Raw genomic sequence first — 17,544 nt, 5'->3', positions numbered from 1 at the left:
GCTGAATAGCAACCAAGGCGCCTTATTTTAAGCACTTTTCCCTTTTTTGCCCGATGTCTGCAAATTCCGCTCGGAAACCCCACGTCGGCACAAGGCGAAACGGTGAGCTCCAGCGGAAACCCGTCAGGAGAACTCCGCCCTCTGAAAGACTCATAAACATCTCTATTTATAGAGGCCGCTCCCAGTTTTACTATGAACGCCACAGTGAGACCTGGTGAAACAGATCTACACGCATTATTGTAATAACTGCACCGGGGAAAGAAGAGCTTATGAACTTATTACTCTATTAATAATCGCCTTGTACATCCAAGGTGCAGGTCGGGGCTTAGTTGCCGTTACGTGAGAAAATACAACGAGGCGTCAGAGGTGAATTCAGTGAACGTGTGTAGACGGGTATGTTTTATTTAGAACTTGGCAAAAACCAGGCCTTTGCCCTTTTTTGATTCGCAATACAAAGCAGGTACTGAAATTGCTATAAGCATAACATTTACACAAAATAAGCATATATATAATTAAGAGAATTTTTACATTAAGCCCTGACCAACATTGTCATTTGATTGTGTGTTTTAGGGGTGAGATTTATATTTCCTTATTTAGCACATGCTTTTCCCCCACGGGAACTTACAGTACAGGTGTGTAGAAAACGTTAAACACACGTGATTAATCAGAGTCATAAACAAGAACACAAACCTTTCGGATTAACTAAATTTTTTGTCCCCAATTATTTCTAAAAAAAAAATCTTCAGAAACCAAGAAGCAAAGCAAACTAGGGTTAGTATGTGTTAAAGATTTTGATTTCTGAGCTGGATTAAGGTTTCTCGTCTCACGAAGGTTGAGGTGAGATTGCATACTTTTCTAAAGTGAATGTATTACAATTTCAGCAAATCGGCTTCAATTTCCTGAAGCGGCCTATGCACAGTCTCTCCGAGGAGGCCAAACTGGAGAGGCTGCGGACTGAAAAACGTAGCACATACAGCCATGAACTTCGGCTAAGGGTCAGGATTTCACGCTCACGGCTAGCCGGCATAATCAAGAGTCATGAAAACCTGCTTGTAAAACTGGGCACAGCTACACCGTCCTTGTCAGATTGGGAATGAGCTATCTGACCCCCACGTCAACTGCTCCTTGAGCCAACTTTCGCTCGGCAGTAGCACACATTTTTAACCCCCCCCATTTTAAACACTTGGGTAAAAACTACAAAAAAAAAAAAAAACAACACATTTAAGAACCTTCTCCCCATAATATTTCTCTGCCAAAGGAGAACATTTTTCTTTTATAGCTTGTGATAAAATAAAAATGACATTTACCTTAGACGCAACTTGAGCTCTCTTAAAGAGTGACATTAAGGCCCATGAAATGTTTTAATTATTTATTCTGATACAATCATGTGTCCACACTGGAGGAAGACATGCCTCAAAATTCTGACCGGTGAAATATCAGCGATCCTCATTCAGTGTTAGTTATGTAGGACAACGAACTCTCCTTGGGCATCAAGACATGATAGAAGATGGACTGAGAACCTTTAATACAAGCAGCAACCAAATAATATTAGTGGTTATTTGCTTGAATATGTTAAAAGAGTGATCGCACCTTCTTGCTGGGCGATGCACAATGTTACTGACTCACTGTGAAATGGAGCAATGTAGAAATATAAAAAATGCAGGTGTGGTGGTACAGAACGGATGCGTCATTCTTAAGCGTTGTTGTTAGGAGTACGCCGTCAATATATCACTGGTTTGAAATTAAGTAGCTTTGGAGAAAAGCATCAACTGGATAAATCGCATGTCAAGAAGGGAAAGAGGCACTCAGCTCAGCATTTCCACCAACCTCGTGTGCTCCAATGACAGTATATCGATATGCTGTATTCGATATTACTAGTGTAAACGATCACACAAGGCATCATTTTAAATAATATTGCTGTGAACGAAGTATAGCAGCCAGCCCTTTCGCAACAGCTGGAGTGTGCAAATAAATTTGCATGAATACCTGCACAGAGAAAGCTTTTTGGCCTCAGTTAATATATCGTTGATGGAAAGAGGCGGGGCTAATACAAGATTGCACGTATAGATCAGTGATATACATCGAAAGCTGTGGTGAGGAATGACATGCACGGTGGAGTCCTCTATACCCGAGACATTTGCGTTCACAAGCTACGGCAATATGCAAGAGTCTGGCTAGCGCACGTTCTGATTGGTTAAGTGCCTGCTGGAGGAGGAGCAAAACTGCCAGTGCAGCCAATCAGCATCTTGCACGTTATACATTCATCTGCAGGGGGCGCTTGTCCAGTGCCGAGCCAAGAAAACTCACTCACGCTGTCCTCAATTAAGCGACACAGCATGCAAAGACATCTGATAATCTAACAACAAGGCAGCAAAAGCCTAGAGTTTTACAAACGGCAAATCTCAGCAAGTGCTTTCTAATTGAAAAGATGATCATTTAAAGAAAACCGCACTACTCTGCAGTGGAGAAAATCTTTTCATCGTACTAGAAATATTTTGAAGTTTGATGAGAGCGTCTTAACCTATGTGGCGGCGTTGCTGTCGTGAGCTCAGCCCAGTTTGAAACAAACCTTTTGAAGCAGATCTTGTCCCACGCAGCTTCTAACAAGGACACAATGGTTCCCTGGGGCTTTCTTCTCAGCAACACGACGCAGCCTTTTGTTCTCAGCATCAGTTCCAGGATGATCAAGCCCTGTTTAACATGTGTTTGGTAAAGACTCGCGTTCAATATGTGGCTTGGTGCTGACAGCCAGGCTTTAAACAGGCAGTCTGCGTGGTGAAGTGCAGGTTTCATTGCGCAATAGTCACACGGCACCGCTGTTGGGATGTTGACACAATATGAGTAGAGCTCCGTGTCTGTCTAGAGGTGCAAAGCCTTGGTGTTCAGTGCTCCATTGCCAGGTTATTCAGTTCACTCTTTAGCGACCATAAATCACACATGGACAAGCTCCCAGGATGAAGTTGGGGGTTTCGTTACCAGTCTCATCTTCTGCGTCAGCTGGCGGCATGAAAAGCCGAGGGCCGTCCAGTGGCTTAGCAAACTAGTGCCATTGAATCTGGTGCTTGGCCGCAACAATCGGGCCTCCTCAGCCCATAAATATGCCTGTTTACACAGTTGACGCAGCAAGACAAGCTGTGGCACGTCGGGTGGTTGTGTGCGTAAAATATGTATGCTCTCTAGCTCGAATGCCCCCGTTGTTAGCAGAAACATTCCTGTCTAGATGTCAAGCTGGCATGGTTAAGGTTCCATAAGTGACCTCCCTTCCACTCTCTTATTCCGTACTTGCAGCAAGTGAGGGTGGGAGGCAGTGAGTGTCATTATCCTCTCAATGAGTGACAATACTCCTCAGTTCCTTGCCTGTCTTTCTGCCCAGAATGCCCTTCACCCAGGCTGCACAGTACAGCCATAACCGCTACCCTGACCTATAGGATTCTAGCTTAAAATAATTAAACTCCAATTTTAACATTCCAACAGCCCTCATAGAAATCCTTTTAAGTGGTAAACCCACTAAATTCGTGGATTGACACGTTTGCAGAGCAAGGACACGTCTTCCTTCTTACAGCAGACAGCAAGCAGGTCTAAGGTCATAACTTTTAGGGAACTAGACAGGGCTGTTTGCCATACAGATACATGTACATTTACTAACTTGGCAAACTTGACTTTTCAAACCTGGTTCCTACAGCAACGTACCATGAATATATGGAGAGAGCAGCCTGCCAGACCTGTATCACAGTAACAAATCACTGCAGTGCTAGAGCCATGGCAGCAAATTAGTGCCATTCTGTATGGTATAAACGCAGCACGGCTGGCTAAAAATAAAAACTCCTGGGGGAATGGAGGTGTAACGCAGGGCTGACCAGGCGCCGCACGGCAGCGAGGTGGACAAGCGGGTCTGGTCCCGAACAACGGTGACGGTGGAGCCGGGGTTCGGGGGAGGGGGGTTCAAAAACAGGAGAAACGTGCGACTGAAAGGAGCTAACAATGGAACATCAATTAGAGCAAGCCATGTGGTGGCTGAAAATAGCCCCCGCAGCACCCGTGTGGGCGGCCTATGAGTCACCGCGATGAAGAGAGCGCAGCCAGGGACATTTTTCCGCTCGCTGCTCGGGCAGCCTTTATCCTACGTGGCGCGTGTCGTGCATTTCCTCAGCAGTCGCACCTGGGCCCATTTGCACAGCTGGGGAAGTGTGATTTCTTCGAAAAAGCCAAGTACCTCGCAGAGGGACACGACAGCAGCTCCCCTAGAAAACGGCCACAGACTAGGGCTCTTAGGCCACATGGTGGCTCAGGACCAGGACTTGTGACCTCAAGAGTGCCGTTTCCTGATTTGGACCCATCACATGCAAACTTCACAATAATGAAATATTATTACTTCAGTAAGCAACATCCATTCATTATAAATGAGTACTTTTTATAAGAGCACCGGTTAAGCAACAAATCATTTATGAAATATATTAACTTTCATTTCCTTGACAGCTGCATACTCAGTCGCTGACCCACCAGCCACAACAAGAGCATTGTCAGGAATTCCAATGAACACTTCCTCTGTGAACTTCTATAATTATCCAGAAATTTCTGACCAGTACTATCTAATTTCTGAGCACTGGTACAAAAGGAAACATTAATATTGTCTTTTTTATGCAGGAACATCAGAGCACTTTTCATCATATTCGGAGGATAATTCACCCCAACCACCATTTATCACATTTCACTTTTTTCTGTTACTGTACCAATTTACATTCTATAGTCACTTGAGCACATTGAGAACAGCTGAAGGTCCAGCTGCATTTACAGTTCACCTGTGTTATCACGCACCTTCTGACAGCACCACAGCACCAGTGTTCCAGGCACACAAAGGGAGGGGAGGGGAGGGTCAATCAGGGCAGAAACGCACTGGATAAAGGAGGTATTCACATCAAACCTGGAATCAGAGGACAGGACAAAGTCCTACCAGACATCGTTAAGGTGTGGCCACCAAGTTTTGAGTCTGAGGGGTCTCAGTCCTCCAGGAGAGCCAGCATGTCGTACCCGTTTGATGCACGGGTTGAGTCGACCGCAGCACCTGCACGCCAGGGCCCAAGCCCGGCGCGTATGTAGGACATGCTTCCAGTGGGGCATTATTCAAAGTTATTTTAAGACATGGCAGAAGTAGGCTGAACATCACATGCGAGGCCAAAAAAAAAGCCAAGAAGGGGGATGTCTTAAACCACAAGGATTGTAAACACCAAAATGAGGATTTTAAAAAGACTTCCCCCCCTTTGATGTTTCAGTTGAAAAAAGGATATGGAATTTCTGATTTCTGTATCCTTCAGCTTACAACACAAGACGAGAAGTCAACGTGGATCAGCCATCGCACGTGGGTGTCCAAGATTTCTGTACTGGATCTTCACCGTTCATTATGAGCTTGAAATACCAAGGCCTTGCTGAACCTTTCCTTTAAAATACATACTTTCAAAACACAAATGGTTGCAACTGGAGGAAAAAGTATTGAATTGCAGTGGGGGGGGACCAACATCACACTTAATGAACAAGGTACCTGGTTGAGCAGACTGAGGTAATACAGAAAAGCAGCAACAGAAAATTAAATTTAAAAGAAAACCCAACTTGGTCTACTGCATCATCAAGTCCCCAGGAAGAAAAGATGTGACCAATATCATTGGGTGACAATAGCGAGGGATAACATTTCACTGTGCAATGGTAGTATATGCATATAGGGTTGTTGAGGAAAACATTTGTAAGCCACATGAAAGGGCAGATTAAAGTGTTAAAATGTACAGATTGCACTTCAGGCAATGCCCCAGGGAGACACATCACCGGTCTGAAAGTAAGTAATTTCAGTGAATATACAGTAGATATAACCAACACCTTAAAAACTGTGGTTAAAATTTGATAAAACCATATTTCCATTAACTTAAAACGCAAAACTGATTCCCGCCCACTTAAAATCAACTTTTCAGCCAAAATATAAAAATGCCTGAAGCTCAATCCGTCATTAGTAATGGCTTGTCTAGTACAGGGTCACAGTGCTCCAGAGCCTATCCTGGAAGGCAGGCTACACTCTGGATGGGTGGGATGCCAGTGTATCGCAAACCAATTGCACACACTCATCTACTTGTACACACTTGAAACATTCAAGCACTACGGAAAGTTCTGTGTGAGACCAATACTGACCGGAACGGAGAAGCCCACGGGGGGACTTCAGCAAGTCTAAGGAGGTGCAACTAGTGTTGAGGCAGAAAACATACATTGACTACATTAGCATTTCCTAACCAACTGTGTGTGCACTTGATGCTTAGCAGACAGGTGGAATGAAAAACAGGTGCAAGTTGCCCCTTGAAGTGAGAAACTAACACATGGTATAAGGTCTTCCATCAGTTTTCAGCTACTGACACAAAGGGCTGGGGAGGAAGGGGACACTTGAGGACTGGAAGCGTAGCGCAAATACATTATTGGTTATATGTAGATCTCCTTTGTCCACCGTTAACCTGTTATGCATAAAAAAATCCAACCTCAACCGGTAGAACTGCCTGAAATCAATCACCGAGTACCGACTAAGAAGGCTGTTGACAAGACACGCATCGCATGCTCCCACTCTCTCACACACCCCTATGAATCCTACATGAACTACCACGTGGGCATACCTCGGCATGACTCAGGCAGGAAACGCTTAGGAATGCAGCGCGATGTGCTCCTCCTGCTGAGAAGGAGGTGGTGTCAGCACGAAACTCACCTGCCCCAGAGCCAACCACCTGTCGGGTTGGAACAAGCCAGCAGCTCACACCACGGCGAAGCACAGCCCCTTACATCAAGTTGGTTGAATATATGAACATTGGATCATATGGTGGAAAGAAAGAAACTAACTGCACTTAAGAATCATGCATCTGCATCTAAGTCTAGCTTCCTGCTAATGTAATGCACAACTGTATTTTCTATTGAGCATCTGCTAAATGAATAAATGTAAGTCGTGTCAAGTCAACCAAAATATAAAAGAAAAAAAAAATTCACAAGTGAACAGAGCACACAAGTACAACATGGGTTTATTTCCAATTTTGCTCTTAAGACGTTAACAGGTTGTATGCCATTATGCTGTATGAAATATTATACTCCGCTGTAATAAAGTGCTTGATTATAGTCGGTCACCTGACAAAACATCAGTAAGGTAATTAGGGGAAGTTTCTTCTAAAAAATGAAAAAGCCCTTTATGCCTCAAGACCAAAGCGGATGTGCAAAGAGCGGTGGGTCACAAAGCTCAGCCCATCAGTTCATGGAGCATTCTGTGGCCAGCTCAATATCCCAAGGACAACTTCTAAAAATAATAAATAAAACCCCCTGTCCACTTGTCAGAACAAGCCGACCAAGTTCATTTTCCCGTTAATATGATATGGCAAAGAAGCGTAAAGATGACAGTAAGAGACTAGGATAAAAAGAATAACCACATGCACATCCTGATTAAAAAAGTCTGACTGATATTTGGCTTGTCTTGGTTCTTTCAGAACTTACTTCAGGACAATCAGGTTCACGTAGCACAAGAACACTGCATGCACGATGCACTCGGGACAACCTAGGCTTTACCGCCACGAAAGCAACTCCCTCCAGCCAACCGGAATCAAGCCTACCTGAACCACTGTGAGAATCCACAACAGTACATAGTCACCCCAGTTCTCCTTGTGTAGTGTAAAACATTAAGGAAAAAGCGCTGAGGAAACGTAAGTTGACACAAAGAAGCAGGCTATTGTCACAAGAAAAAGAGAAATTGCACAGACAAGTAACACAGAACAGTTGCATATCATAGCCTGTGCAACGGGAATAAAGCACTTACGGTATTTGCAAACATTAATTTCATAAAGCTTATCTATGCTTTGATGTTAAAAAAAATAGTTGTTCTTCCACTCAGCTCCATGTAACAAAAACAGATAACAACCAGCATCAGGAGCACATACTAAGCATTTACAAGGATGCAGATATCAAACGTGAGATGCAAATATTAAATGTTTGCCTTCGCCGCAGATTTCCAAGTTAAGAAAACAGGAGAACGGCTCCGCACATCCCACTGCCCTTGCATAGAAATAGTGACAAAGCAGAAGATAATGGGGAAGCATCTCACCAAGATCTTCATAAATAACATGAAATATGCAAAAGTCCTCATTTCAAGCAAAAGAAAAAAAAAGTTTGTATGAAATACTGAGTGCGTCCATGTTATAGAATACCCATGCATTCAACGTGCTGTCTACCATCCTCGATTGGTGTGACAATCTGTAGAAGTTTCAATCGAATCCTCGGTACAATTGTTAGAGCGCACTGGAGCGCTGGGGTGGGCCAGGAACAGGACACCGTGCCAGACTGGGCCTTTGCATGTCGTTGGCCACCATTATCTGTGCAGGAGAATGAAGGTCTCCAGCTTGACAGGGATGTTACCGTGGTAGGGGAGGTTGTGCTTGACGATGACGCGGGCAGCCAGGCACTGTAGCGTGGTGTGGTTGATGGGCTGGATCAGGTTCTTGGCCATCTCCTTCTCATCCAGCAGGTCGCAGGCGGTCTGTTGGAAGGAGTTGGTGCTGTCAAAGTGCGTCCCAGAGGATATCAGCAGGTTCATGATGTCTGGGTGGTTGTTGGCGGCTGCCACATGCAGGGGGCTGTTGTTGTCCTGGTCGCGGCAGTTCACGTCTGCGCCGCACTCCAGCAGGATGGAGGTCACCTGGAAGGAGGGGAACTTGCAGACGGGGTAGCGGCCCACGCAGGTGGTATTCCGGTCCACTGCTAAGTGCAGAGGGCTGTAGCCATTCTTGCCGCAGGGCTCCAGCTTGAGGAACCTGTAGATGGTCTCCTTCTTGAAGTGGTCCTGCTCCACAGTGCAAGGAACCTTCTCCAACAAGCAAATGAGGTGCAGGATGATGGACAGAGCCTTGGTGAGTTGCACTGGGTCTGGAGGGGCCTGCGATTGCTTAACTGCCCGCTCGATCTCCAACACGCTCTTGCTGAGGACCCCCATAAGGTCACTGAAGGACACCGAGGTGCCCAGCAGGCCCTTGGCACGGTCCTGCAGCATAAAGGAGAAGAGCTCGGCAAAGGAGAGCAGACTGCTGGCCGTCATGGGGCTCAGCGGGTCCAGGTTGCTCTGCTGCATGTCCAGAGCATACTTCCACAAGTTGATGCACCTTTCAAAGTTGCCCGAATCGGCGTAGACGGCTCCCCGGTACCGGATGTAATAGGATGTGTCGGGGTGCGAAGGGCCCAGAATGCGTTCACGGATCAGCAGGGCTTGCATCCTCATCTCATCTGGATCAGAGATCAAGCCATCGAGCTCCTCTGTGCTGTCCACCTCTCTCGCATAGTCGTATGCCATGATCAGCTGCTTGGGTTCCTCCTTATGAATGACGTTGCTGCTGTCGCTGTACCGCAGGTCCATCGCCCTCTTCCAGTACTTCAGGGCGCCAAGAAGGTCCCGCTTCTTGTCGACAAAAGTGGCCCCAAGCAGCTCCAGAGCATTAATCTTTTCAATCTGGCTAGTGTGCTGGTGCTGTGTGAGGAAATCGACGATGTTGGTGTGTCCTGTCACGCTGGCTGAAAGTAATGGTGTCATACCATAACCGTCCTTCTCCATCTTTGCTCCATACTTTAGCAGCATCTTCATTATTTCCAAGCTCCCCGACTCAGCGCAGTCGTGCAATGCAGTGTTACCTGCAGGACACACAAGGATTAATTAGTGCTTCCATACAAGGATCCTACCTACAACTCAACTGCACACACTTTCTCGCGTTACAACATCTTGCTCTCTGCATGAACTTCAGAAAATAATCTGCTGCGGAGAAAGAAAAACACAGCCAAAATTAATAAACTGGGAAATTCTAAGAACAAGGAGTCCTATCACACATGTAGTCAAACGTTCAGAACTACCAATAAACACTGTTTAACCCTTTAGTCTGTGGTGCAAAAACTAGACAGCAGGTAAAGATTCAGACTAGCATGAATACCCTGGCATCCTATCAAAGACAAAAAACATGTTACAATGCATCAACTTTTCTCCACAAGATTTCCTGCCAACAACAGACAAACATAACAATGAGGAAATAATAGGGTAACCCTTTTAATTTTGTTATATTCAGATTTACAAAACTAACTCTTAAAATTTCTTCCCTTTCTGATGGAGAGAAAAAACAAACACAACCTAGACTGCCCCTGGGCTGGCTCTCACTATTTCGGACTAGCTCAGGTACTGCTTTCTCCCCGTGGGCACCAACATGAAGAACATGAAAAGCACTCCAGCTCAGTCAAAAAGTTTAACCACCTGCATATTCCTATCTTAAAAATTACTTGTAGCAATAGAGATTTCAGTCCATACGACAATATGAGGACTTTTGACAGCCTTCCTGTTGTCCAGGGAACTGACCTCAATGATCTAGGATGGTGCCTCAATTATGCTATTTTAGCTGTAGAGCATAAACTTTACATAAAGCAGTTTCATTAACATTTCACACTGATTATACACAGACTTATTTAGCTGGCTATTTAATCAAAATTGTTAAGATTAAAACCCAAGCAAGGTGGTTAAAGCACACCCTCGGATTCTCAGGTACAGTACTGGAAATAATTTGATTACGTAAAATTCTTAAAATGCATTATACCACACTTGGGGAGTGACAGTCCCTTTGAATTATTTTAGCAGGTGGTCTCAGTGCTTTTGATGTCCAACTATCAAATTTGGGTTTCCTATATTAAAGCAGCAGTAATTTCCTCCATCTGGTCTCTTTACATATTTAAGTTTACAGCAGGATCTGGGTCAGAACTGAATCCATGAAGCAGCCTTGGATATGTCCCACTACTTCAGCACAAGTTTGTCTTCTCAGTCAGTGGACCTTGGGCTGAGTCCAGGATGGGATGGTTTTGGATTAGTGAACTTTAACTGTGTTGATATCTGATCTGTGGCAGCACAGCCAGGCCATTCCTTACCCCACTAATTTACACTAAATCAAACGGCGCTGCAGCGAAAGTGTTTATCTGACACTCTTGGAATGCTCACTCTGCAAAGTTAGTTTTCCATTGTGCTGTAGCAGTGACGTCACGCTATACTACACGAGCTATACTGTGGACAGTCAGTCCTCAGACCTCTAAACTAAATGGTTTGCTGTAGAGAACTTTGATGTGCAACCATCCTATAACATCTGTGCTCCCAACAGTAAAGCAGGGAGGCCTTCAAAAAGCGGATGTCTTCAATGAAACATTTCAGATGCTTGAAACTACTGTGTGCTTCCTGTAATGAGCATTTAAGGTTTTATTTTTCATTTTGCAAAGAATCTACTAAAGGGAGGGTCTGACAAAGGATGTAATGGTGCGGCTGCACAGCCCATTGTCAGCAGCAGCAGCCTACTGGCCTGAATGAGTGGTGATCAGTGTGGTAACAATGCCTTTTCACACCCCTCTGAATAATGCCCAAACAGTTTTAAGCATGAATGAATCACAGAAAATTGGTGTTGAGATTACTCTGCCAGGCAGACCACTTCTATTTGGGTATTAAATGTTACCGCCTCCTTCACCTCCCTGAAGATTTATTGCACTGTCCAGATCATGGAGAAGGATACCCATCTATCTGACAGCTGTAGCCTAAATATGGGTGGGGGGGGGGGGGAAATCACATTCTAATAACTCGAATTGTGCATATAAAGAAATCTATTACAGAACCTTTTGCTACAAGATTTTAGAAAACAGTCTCAGAAGCCTTAAAAAAAAAACCTGAAGTTCTACTTGATCGTGAGTGCATTTTTTTAAAATTCAAACTAGATTGTTTATTGTAAAATTCTGGTCAGTTCTACAGTCGCCCCTGCCCTGTTACAACCAGGCGTGTTTGGGAATGCCGGCAACAATCTGAAATTCGTAGCTTTTTAGATTATCGATATTGTCTATTTTAAAAAGTTTCATCTGGAGAACATTCATAAGACCTTCAAGCTACAAGGGTAGCACATTCACTGGTACACCACCTGCTGCCCATAAAAACTAGTTCCAAGTAATATTTTTACGCAGGTAGGGGGACTTAAAAGCACTGGACATGAAGACTCCTGTCTCACGCCGTGTGCTGTTGAGGGTGTTTTTACTCAAGTAATCCGGGGCCCGTACCCCGATCACCAGAGTACTACATCTGGAGCGGAAATACGAACTTGAGACCTCAGACTGTCACACTACACGCTGACCCTTATTCACAGCAATTTCACACTCGGACACCTGGATATTTTCACCTTTGAGCAACCCACGTGGCACCTCCAACAAACAAAGGTAGTGCAGCAGGAGTGGGAGTCGAACCAATAACCACGCGGTTACACATCACACGTACAACCTACAGGCTGATGCTCAGGCCCACCTTTGACGCTCTTCCGGTTCACGTCGGCCCCCTTCTCCAGCAGGTACTGCGCGATCTCCCTGTGGCCCTTGTAGCACGAGATCATGAGGCACGTGTGGCCGTGGCGGTTGGCCACCTCCAGGTCCGCCTCGTGCTCCACCAGGTAGCGCACGATGTCCAGGTGTCCGTCGAAGCAGGCGGCGCGCAGCGGGGTCGAGTTGGTCAGCGTCGTGCTGTTCACCGAGGCGCCGTGGCCCAGCAGCGACTGCACCACCTTGAGGTGGCCGGCGGCCGACGCCGCCCACAGCGGAGGGGCGCCCTCGATCGTCTCGCCGTCGAAGTTGACGGAGCCTCCGACCTCGACCGGGGCCAGGCAGCACTCCAGCAGGTACTCCACCAGGTCCAGGTGCCCGTTGCGGGCGGCCATGAGCAGCGGGGTGGCGCCGTTCGTCTTCTCCTCCATCAGCCTGCTCACCTCATCCCCGGCTTTGTTCTCCAGGAGCTTCTGCAGGAGGCGCAGTTTGCCGTCCCGGGCGGCGTTGAACACGGCCGTCTTCAGATCCATTTGGGCGGGGGCGACGCTCCGGGGCTGGTCGGACCTCCTCCCTCCGGACGGTGACTGACTTTCTGCGGGAAAAGAGCAGTAGGGACCCGGGCCGAGCGGGGAGCTGTTACCTCAGCAGCGGCCACGGTTCACCATCTTCCGCCTTTCCTGCCTCCTTCCTTCCTTCCTTCTTTTTTGTTTTTCCGAAACAGCGCGCTGGTAACTCTTTCAAATCGATGCGATGGCGACTTCCAGTTTGCTCAATTTAATAAGGAAACTGATGAAAGAGCCGCGCGAGTGTCGGACAAAGAAGCGTGACTCGCGTTCCCGCCGGTGCCAGAGAGTAGAGAGAGGAAGCGTCGGCCGCCTGGCGCGGCAGCGCGGCTCTCACCGTCCCCGGGTAGTTAGTCAGCACAACTAGTTAGTTAGCGCAGCTAGTTGGCTCAAATGTAGGTAGGTAGGTAGGTCAGTGAGAGCTCACGACCACGTCGCCTCCATTCGGGAAAACGCGTCGCTTTCAACGTCTAATTTCTGTCAGGGATCCGTCAGCGCCCTCCCGTTTTTTCTCTTAATGTGAAAAAGGAGAAGCGAAGGCGACGCGGGCCGCAGCGCAGCCTCACGGGCGGAGACATCCGACATCCACGGTCCTCCCTCCGCCCCCGCTCGGGTTTCCTGTGCTCGTCGCAGAGAGAAGATGGTGACGTCCCGCGCGCTCCCCTCTTCGCGCTAAAAGCAGCTTCTCGTGACCCGCCACGTCCCAGGCGCGTACCCCATCAAACCCGCTCGCGCTCCGAAAGCAGAATATGACAGCGAGCGCGCGCACACCGCGCGCCTCTCCTCGCGACAAGAAATCCCCGAAGCCCCAGTGTGCCGAATAGAAAACAAAGCCTCTCGGCCCCGCCCATTCCTTTGTTGTATTGACAGTCGAGGCGTCCAATGACGTGCCTGCGTTGTGGTTACGTGTGATTTCCACCGGTGGGCTTCGACAGCAGTGGGGGACGGGGGGGACGTGGTTAAGTGGGATCACGGTACTCCTCTGTTGGAGAATTTCAGAGGTGACCCAAGTTTGACGAATGCTCAGTTAAGCTCACATCCACCGAGATTATATTGCGCTACTTTTATATTTAGAAGGCAAAACCATTTACCTACAGCATGTGTCGAAACCTGAACTAGTTATAAAAACAAACTAGTTCTACTCTCTACCCAGTACTGAAACCAGATGAAAATAAATAATTATGAGAGAGCTGAGGTGTCAGCATTAATGTTGATGGTATGAAAATGATTCCCATTTTTAATATATTTCGGACATGTAAATCTTTCCTAAGTCTGGGTTTAGCCAGTTATAAAGTTAAAAGAACTTTAGAGAAAATATCAAGTTTATACCATTCTGTGCAAAAAGATGTGGAAACCTAGTTGAAGATTCTAGGGGGGGATTTATATAACAAGACATGGGTCAGGAATGGCAACGAAGATGACATTCATCAAAAAAATGAGCACTGTTTAGGTAATGGCCAATAAATTAAATTATACTACCCATTGTCTATGTGTGATACAAAGACTTATTTGATAACACTTTTGCGTAATGAGTTCTTGATCAGACTTCATAATGTAGTTGGAAAAAAATCAAAGGATTTATTTTTAGACTAGACAATTGCCAAAATCACAGCCTCTCTGAAGTGAATCCCAGATACAGAAACGCATGCTTAAATATTTAATAATGTAACAATGACCGTCTTTCTTCCCGTTTTGCCCCACCTATGACAAACAGGAGGTGTGTGTAAAAGAGTTTGCGTGTTAACATCAAGGTTCATAAATTCCTGCTCAAGTTTGTCATTAGCGTCATGTGATTCTTAACATCTTTTGAAAAATAATAGAATGGTATGTGTTTGAAATCATGTGTCAACAGTTATCATTAATATTGTTATTTTGCCTCTGCTCTGTACCATGAATACACCCGGGGCTGCGTATGAGGGACGGCTGCTAGCGGAGTGGTTACAGCTACTGCCTTCGGACCCCTTGAGTAAGGTACTTACCCTGAAATTGCTCCAGTGGAAATTACCGGGTAAATAATTGTAAGTACAGTAACATTCTAAGTCACTTTGGAGAACAGCATCAGCTAAATGAATAAACGTAAATGTGTTGCTACTGGCCCAGTTCATCTGATACACAACTTACTTTCAATGTCTCAAATGGTCAGTTTAAAAAAAACAGTAGGGTAGTCATAGTTAAGGTCCAGTTCTTTCTTTTCAGGCTCATTTCCCTTAATATCGACTATGTCAGTACTTCAAGGTTGCGACACATCATTCGCCACATACAGCTGTGCACTGTATTGGTATCAGTGTTAACAAGCCCAGCTAGAGCATCACAGTAGATGCTCTGTTTGGTTAACATCAACAACTCTTACCTTTTTAAAATAGATTACATGAGATGAGAAAGTGATCATTGTTAACAAAACCTGTGGTCTGGGTGTGTTTATTTCACCTCATCTCTGTAGCAAGGAGTATCCTCCGTGCCAGAAAAGCAGACCTTAGCAAACAACCACAGTCTGCCAAGAAGATATAACTGAGAGATTCGTCTGCGGGTTCCCAGACTGCTGGAAGTTATTACTAATGGACAACAACAACTCAATGAGACTCTGTTAATTAAATGTAAGAAAAACGCCGAAAACTAATTCACTTGCCACAAAATAACTATGAGTAATAATTTGTATATGACAACGTGGTTAATGATTGTATTTAAAATAATACCATTAACAGAAGGTTTTCCTCCGTTGGCAATTTTCATGCAGCTCAATGCAAAAAATGGTTTCATAAAGGAAGAAGCTTTGTCATTATGAAATAATGAGAAGGCAGACGAGAACAATGTTGGACGTAAAGCATTCAAGTAAATAAAAGGAAGAAAGACGAATGGAAAATTTAGCTGTGGAACACAACGGCAATAAAGTAATTTAAAAGCAGCATGGTGGTGGAGAAGTGCAGAATACACACACACACACACACATTTTCAGAACCGCTTATCCCATACGGGGTTGCGGGTAACCGGAGCCTAACCCGGCAACACAGGGCGCAAGGCCAGAGGGGGAGGAGACACACCCAGGACGGGACGCCAGTCCGTCACAAGGCACCCCCAGCGGGACTTGAACCCCAGATTCACCTGAGAGCAGGACCCGGTCTAACCCACTGCACCACCGCACCCCCAAGTGCAGAATATACTTGCTGAAATATGTAAAGTAGCAAGGAGCTTCTACGTTATTAACAAAAGTGTAGGATGAAAAGAATATTGCAGCCCACAGCCAGATAAAGTAATAAATGAACAAATGTATAAAAAAGCTTAATAGCAGGTGATGAAGACCTTAAGATTAAACAGAAAAAAAATTAGCAAAGAAACTGGGATTGACCTTAAATGAAGAAAACAGAAGTTATTGCAACTGACACAGCAGCAAACTTCAGACTTGCTGGCACAGGCATAAGGACTTATGGACAAATTGTTTCATTCTGGGAAAAATAATCAACAAGAAAGGATTGAACAGTCAAGAGATAAGAGGAAGAGTAGCATTCAACAGATCTGCAAGTAAAGGTCTGGAAATGGTCCTTAAAAAGTGTTGATGTATCCAAAGGAAAAAAAATGAGAATTGTCCAAGCAACAGTATTTTATATAACAATTTATGGAAATGAACACTGGGCTTTGAAGAAGCAGGAAAGGAAAAATAGAAACTTCTTTGAACTGTGGTGTTGGAGGAGACTTTTAAGGATGCCACAGATAGCCAGGGAAACACATGGATGTTGGGTTAAATCAAGCCAGAATGTGACAGGAAGCACAAGTGATGAGACTCAGGTTATCATACTTTGGACACATGGAGGCAGCTGGTAACGTGGTGTTTTGGACTGCTGCCTTTGGACCCTAAGGTAACAGGTTCAACTCCCACCTCCAGCCGTAGTACCCTTGATTAAGATACTCAAAATTGCTCCAGTAAAATTACCCAGCGTATAAATGGGTGGATAGTTGTAGGTACCTTAACACTGTAAGTCACTTTGGAGGAAAATGTCAGTTAAATGAATAAAAGAGCATGCAGAGTTCAGACTCTTGGAAAGACTAATGCTTGGGAATATTGTCTATAAGAGAACAACGAGCAAACAAATGGATGAACTCCATCACAGCAGCAATATCAACACCCCTTCCAACACTAAGGACGCCTTCTTGAAGAACTCTGTCTATGTGACCACCAAGACTTGACTTTGAGCCAAAGGCACTTAAAAATAACTACATAAAACGGAAGTCGTGTAAAAGGGTGCTCTATTAGTCACCTATAGTAATAATCATATACTCCAGAGACAAGTATGAGTCTCGGGAGCAGTTTGAAACTTCTCGTTGAGTAGGCAATTGTAGGACACAAGCACTCTGAGTAATGAGGAAAGTTCAGCTGCTAAAGAGAACCACACTCTTCTCTCTGGGGCATTCAGATGACATTTGAAAATGCTTTCATAATTTTAGAAAATTAAAAACAGTATTTAAAAATAACATTTTGTAACTATGTATGTGTTTTAATTCCTGGTTATGGTATATAAATTTTGCAGCTAAGATACAGGAATATATTGTAGCTTCCTACGTCGCCACAGCTGTATACCATAACACCGACTTCCCAAATAGAGGCAGTCCCCGAATTATGAGCGAG

The 17,544-nt window shown here is 45.2% G+C and overlaps 1 protein-coding gene across 1 annotated transcript; it reads right to left on the bottom strand.

Moving 5' to 3' along the window:
• Nucleotides 1-7,039: 7,039 nt before the first annotated feature.
• On the bottom strand, nt 7,040-13,786 carry fem1c (fem-1 homolog c). Its single transcript, XM_018758215.2, has 2 exons — nt 12,350-13,786; nt 7,040-9,678 (listed from the first exon to the last, which is right to left on the bottom strand). The coding sequence occupies exons 1-2, from the start codon at nt 12,891-12,893 to the stop codon at nt 8,369-8,371; spliced, it is 1,854 nt and encodes a 617-aa protein (XP_018613731.2). The 5' UTR covers nt 12,894-13,786; the 3' UTR covers nt 7,040-8,368.
• Between the last annotated feature and the right edge of the window lie 3,758 nt (nt 13,787-17,544).

Source organism: Scleropages formosus, chromosome 17, assembly GCF_900964775.1.
Source record: "Scleropages formosus chromosome 17, fSclFor1.1, whole genome shotgun sequence".
In the NCBI taxonomy this organism is placed as follows: Eukaryota; Metazoa; Chordata; class Actinopteri; order Osteoglossiformes; family Osteoglossidae; genus Scleropages; species Scleropages formosus.
The sequence above is the reverse complement of the archived record's forward strand: the minus strand, read 5'-3'. Positions and strand labels throughout refer to the sequence as shown.